Source organism: Sus scrofa, chromosome X (assembly GCF_000003025.6).
Source record: "Sus scrofa isolate TJ Tabasco breed Duroc chromosome X, Sscrofa11.1, whole genome shotgun sequence".
Classification (NCBI taxonomy): Eukaryota; Metazoa; Chordata; class Mammalia; order Artiodactyla; family Suidae; genus Sus; species Sus scrofa.
Window position 1 is genome coordinate 40217594 of NC_010461.5, and position 6000 is coordinate 40223593.

Genomic DNA, 6000 nt, shown 5'->3' on the forward strand with positions numbered 1-6000 from the left:
GTTAATGCAGAAAGGCATTCCCCGCATATTGCTCAGGAAAAGTTTACAAAAGGGTATGGAGCGTATGATCACATTTTTTGGTTGAAAAGCACTTTAATCCATCCTTAGAAAACAAGAGGCAAGGATCATATACGAAAATGTTGACCAAGGCATGATATGATCTCTTGGTGAGGAATTATCCGTGATTTTTATCTTGGGCTTTCTTGAATCAATATTTCCTGAAAATTGTCAAATAAAGAGGGATCGCTTTTAAAATAAGGACATGGCTGTTTACGATGTAGAGAAAAGGACCCGAAACAATTGCACGTTCCCAGACCCAGTCACTGCCTCTGGCGGCTTCCTTGCGCTGAGGATGTGACTTCTCACCATGAACCCCTCCAAACCGGCCCCGCCTGCGGCTTTCCTGCTTGGATGTGCACACTTCCCTTTCAGGCAGGCACCCATGGAAAATAAATTCTGTGGGAGCTGATGTAATATCCTGAACTTGACTAGAACACAAACCTATTGGAGGAAATGCTTCCTGAATTTGGCCGCTACCTGCCTGGTGGGAAAAACCCCATTTCTGTCTCGATGGTAAGATTCGGATACTCTTGTTTATTTATCTGGAGGACGCTGTGACCCCGGAGTGCTTCCCGAGTTGACTCCCTTAATTTCCCTTCCAGGAGTTCCCGTCAGGGCGCAGTGGTTAATGAATCCGACTAGGAACCATGAGGTTGCGGATCCGGTGTTGCCGTGAGCTGGGGTGTAGGTGGCAGATGCGGCTTGGATCTGGTGTTGCTGTGGCTGTGGTGTAGGCCAGTGGCTACAGCTCCGATTCGACCCCTAGCCTGGGAACCTCCATATACTGCGGGTGCGGCCCTAGAAAAGACAAAAAAAGACCAAAAAAAAAAAATTTCCCTCCCACCTATCTTAAAATAGGTCCATATTCTCAAGGCTTTCTTTCTCCGAGGAGGAACCAGCCCCACTTCCCCTGTGTCTTTGGTCCTCTCCGTCCCATTTCTCTTTTCATTTTTTAAAGTTTTATTGAAGTAGAGTTGATTTACGAGGTTGTGATCATTTCTGCTGGACAGCAAAGTGATTCTGTACACACATCCATTCTCTTCCTGATTCTTTTCCCACACAGATGACCACAGAATACTGGGTAGAGTTCCCTGTGCTCTACAGCAGGTCCCTGTTGGCCAATCATTTCATTCCATATACTTAAGTGTGTATATGGCATTTCTCTTTCTTTTCTTTCTTTTCTTTCTCTCTTTCTCTTTCTTTCTTTCTTCTCCACCTCTTCTTTTTGACACGCCCATGGCATGTCAAAAAGTTCCCGGGTCAGGGATCAAATCCCCGCCAAAACAGTGACAACCCAGTTCCTTAACCTGATAAGCCACAAGGGAACTTCTGCATCCCATTCTTAGGAGGGAAATCTTGAGTTTCTTTTCTTTTCTTTTCTTTTCTTTTTCTTTTTTGCATATGGAAGTTCCCAGGCTAGGGGTCCAATCAGAGCTACAGCTGCCAGCCTATGTATGCCACAGCCACAGCAATGCTGGATCCCTGACACACTGAGTGAGGCCAGGGATTGAACCTGCATCCTCATGGATACAAGTCAGATTCATTTCCACTGCATCACAATGGGAACTCCCAAGTTTATTTTCTTTTTTAAGAATTTTTGTTGTCTTTTTGTCTTTTCTAGGGCCGCACCTGTGGCATGTGTAGGTTCCCAGGCTAGAGGTCCAATCAGAGCTGTAGCTGCCGGCCTACACCACAGCCAAGGCAATGCCAGATCTGAGCCGTGTCTGTGACCTACACCACAGCTTACAACAACGCCAGATCCCCAACCCACTGAGTGAGGCCAGGGATCGAACCCACAACCTCATGGTTCCTAGTCGGATTCATTAACCACTGAGCCACGATGGGAACTCCTTTTAAGAAAATTTTTAATAGTTGATTTACAATGTTCTGTCAATTTCTGCTGTACAGCAAAGTGACCCAGTTATATATACATATATATACATTTTTTAAACATTATCCTCCATCATGTTCCATCACAAGCGACTAGATATAGTTCCCTGTGCTATAAAGCAGGATCTCATTGCTTATCCACTCCAAATGCAATAGTTTGCATCTACTAACCCCAAACTCCCAGTCTTTTTCAGATTCTTTTCCCACACAGATGACCACAGAATACTGGGTAGAGCTCCCTGTGCTCTATAGCAGGTCCCTGTCGGCCAATCATTTCATTCCATATACCTCAGTGTGCATATGGCATTTCTTTTCTTTTCTTTTCTTTTCTTTATTTCTTTCTTGGACATACCCATGGCACGCAAAAATTCCCAGGCTAGGGACTGAACCCCTGCCCAACAGTGACAACCCAGATCCTTAACCTGCTGAGCCACCAGGGAACTCCTCCATTCCATTTCTGAAGTGGGAAATCTTGAGTTTATTCTCAACATTCTCATCTCTATTTCCTCTCACATTGAGTCAGTCAACAAAATGATTTTCTAGCTGAATTGACTTGCATCCTTCCTAGCGTACTTTTTTTCCCAATGACCTTTCTCTTGGACTAGGAGAACTGGTCTGGCAGCCCCTGGCAGCATCATGAGGCCATTCTGAACAATGCTTTCCCTAAGATCTTTCCAAAATACGGGTCTCATCTTGTCTCCCTAAGAAATGGTCTACCCACTCCTGGGCATCTATCCAGAGAAAACCATGACTCGCAAAGACACATGTACTCCAATATTCATTGCAGCACTATTTACAATAGCCAAGACATGGAAACAACCTAAATGTCCATCGACAGAGGAGTGGATCCAGAAGATGTGGTACATATACACAATGGAATATTACTCAGCCATTAAAAAGAACGAAATACCAGCATTTTTTGCAACATGGATGGACCTAGAAACTATCATGCTAAGTGAAGTCAGCCATACAATGAGACACCAACATCCAATGCTTTCACTGACATGTGGAATCTGAAAAAAGGACAGACAGAACTTCTTTGCAGAACAGACACTGACTCACAGACATTGAAAAACTTATGGTCTCCGGAGGAGACAGTTTGGGGGGTGGGGGGATGTGCCTGGGCTGTGGGATGGAAATCCTGTGAAATCAGATTGTGATGATCATTATACAACTACAGATGTGATAAATTCATTTGAGTAATAAAAAAATGGAAAAAAAAACCCACAGTAATAGTAGGTTGTAAAAAAAAAAAAAAGAAACGGTCTAATAGAAAAAGTTCACATTAACTCCATATAATATCTCACAAAAGTTCGAAATTTGTCTTGAGGCTTTCTATTTGTTACTTCTGCTTAATAACTTGGTTGAATAGTCAAATGTGTCTTTGGTTAATATAGATTGGAAATAAAATGACTGTAAATTAATGCCTTTCCTTTGGTCACCAAATCTTACCAGCCAGAGGCAGGTCCTTAGGAGGAGGGCATAAGAAAATAGGCCTATTACAAAGCATTTTGGGATTGAAAGGGCTGGGAACCATTGGCTCACAGGTTAAGGTCTCGATCCCTGGATATGACATTCAAGGCCCCCATGGAGTTCCCTGGTGGCTCAGCAGGTTAAGGGTCTGGTGTGGTCACTGCTGTGGCTTGGCGAGGTAAAAAAAAAAAGGCCACCTTGCCCCCATTTGACTCTTCCAACCTCCTCCTTCTGCCATGCCCGCCCCCACCCCCTGACGCCAGCCATGTGGTCCATGCTCTAGCCACCAAGACTTCTCACCTCTTCCTACGCCTCTGGGCCTGTGCTTAAGCTGATCCTGCTTTCTGGAGCCCCTCTCCTCCCACTAGATTTCAGCTGATCCTTCAAGGCCTTCAAGGCCTCGCTCAGAACACCTTGCCCTGGAGAAGCCTTTTGGAATTAATAACCTCTTCCGGAATCTGCCCAGGGAGAAGGGTCCTTCGCACTTTGTTTCTGGCCTATATCAGATCAGGCCTTATTGCAGTTATTTGTAACACCGTCCCCTCCCCCTCCCCCGAACTCCTGGAGGGCAATGACCAGCGTTAGAACGATGTCATTACAGCACGTGCTGCATCTTGACCCTGGTAAAGGCTCACTGGCCCTGTGCTGACAGGCTTGAATTCCACATTGCGGCACCATTTGGGGGGGGGGGGGGGGGGGGGTGAGAGCCATGTGCATTGAGATTTGCTAAACTTAGGTTCCCATCTGATCGAGGCAACCTCTCACAACAGAAGACTCGTTGAGAAACTTTGGAGTCAACTGCCTTGGTTTGAACCCCAGATCTGCTACATATTATGGGGTGACCTTGGGCAAGTCACAGAACCCTCCTATGTCTCAGTTCATTTCCTGAATCGCGGATGCAAAACATTAACTCCCAGGATGGTTGTGAGGAGAAAATAAAAATAGCCTTAAAATGGCTGTCACATAGTCAGCCTTCTATACATTTTAGTTTCCGCTTGCTCTGAGAAATGAACTTGGTAAACTTAACGATCCCAGGAGACTCCATTCACAGAAAAGAAACCTTTAAGCTCCCACTTCAAAAGAAAACTTTGGATTTAGCATTCAGAGCTGGAATTTGCCTTCACATCTTACCCCCTCCCTACTCCAACTCGAACCCATCACCGCTCTGATCAAATGGCTTCGTGTCAGCTCCCCACCCACACGTTACTGCCTTGGCAAGAAACTCCTGGACATCGTCACAGGAAGGGAACAGAATTTTGCCCCTCAGGAGTTATCCGATTGAGATTCTGACCTTATTTCTTCTTTAAAGAACTTCTTGCAAATAGATGTTCCGATGCAGGCATTGCATTTATCAAGACCGAGGAGAGTCCTTCCAAAACCGTAGCTGGTTCGGACCCGGGGCACCAGAGAGGGAGAGGGCGAAGCCGGCGTGGAGGAGACAGAACAGCTCAGGCCTGAGACCCACAGCAGCAGGGCTGGCCAGCCCAGGTGGAGGGCGGCCGCCTCAAGCCCCAGCCGGTCTCCATCCTGGGCTCGGGATTCCAGCTGCAGCCCTGGGCTGCCCACTTAGGGCTGCGCAGAAGCAGGTCTTGGCAAAAGACAGGGGGCTGGCTTTAGGGCTCGGACCCCATCCGGGCTTCCCAGGTTTCTGTTTGAGGTTGCTAAAGAGCGTGGGGCTAACGAGGCTGGGGAGGAGGTGAGGAAGTCCACGGAGGGTGCTGATAACACCGGAGTTACTCTTCCTCTGCCCCCACGGCGGGCGGCTGCTGCAAGGCTAGGGAGGGGCTGACGGGTGGATTTCGGGCCAGACAATGGCCAGGGCCTCCCTGTGCAGTCCTTTTGACAAACACAGGATATCCTGGCTGGGTAGGAAAGGTCCATGCAGGATGTATGTCCGACCTGGTTTCCACCTGGGAGTTTCAAAGGATCCTGAAGGCCTCCGCCCTCCACTGTTTTAATTCTGGGTGTTAGCTGGCCCCATGGTCACGTGCGCATGCGCACGCGCATGCAGAGACGCACGTGTGCGCACGCGCGCACCCCCCCAACCCTCTCTCCCATCCCCCCCGCAGTGGCTAATTTGGCCTGCCCCTTACCCAGTCATAGGTGGCTGTGAAATATCCAGAAGTTAGTTTGTGGCACATTTGCTACAGATTTGACAGGCGATGGCTTTTGGCTGCTTAGGGAATAGAAACGCTCAAGCGAGTCTATGGTTCAGCTGATCTTGCTGATCTTGGGAAGAAAAGAGGAGAAAAGGACCTGGTGGCCGCTGGTGTGCAGAGGGGAGCACCAGCAAGATCCTTGGGCCTGCGCCCAGCTGTGTCCGTCTCTCTGAAACTGCGCGACTCAGATTGGGACTTGAACTCACTGTCTTTTTTCTTTTTGTCTTTTTAGGGCCGCACCCGTGGCATATGGAGGTTTCCAGGCTAGGGGTCCAATCGGAGCTGCCGGCCTGCGCCGCAGCCACAGCCACGCCAGATCGGAGCCACATCTGCGACCTACACTACAGCTCACGGCAACGCTGGATCTTTAACCGGGTGAGCGGGGCTAGGGATTGAACCTGCATCCTCACGCCTCCTA

At 48.1% G+C, this 6000-nt stretch overlaps 1 protein-coding gene across 1 annotated transcript in view; it reads right to left on the reverse strand.

The window, feature by feature from the left end:
- The window catches only part of CXHXorf36 (chromosome X CXorf36 homolog), a 43723-nt gene extending 38305 nt beyond the window's left edge, over window positions 1-5418 (reverse strand). Inside the window, exons 1-2 of the mRNA XM_013986078.2 lie at window positions 5415-5418; window positions 4715-4988 (exon numbers count right to left, since the gene is read on the reverse strand). Coding sequence (XP_013841532.2) covers window positions 4715-4988; window positions 5415-5418 — 278 coding nt within the window. The remainder of the gene's footprint in view (window positions 1-4714; window positions 4989-5414) is intronic.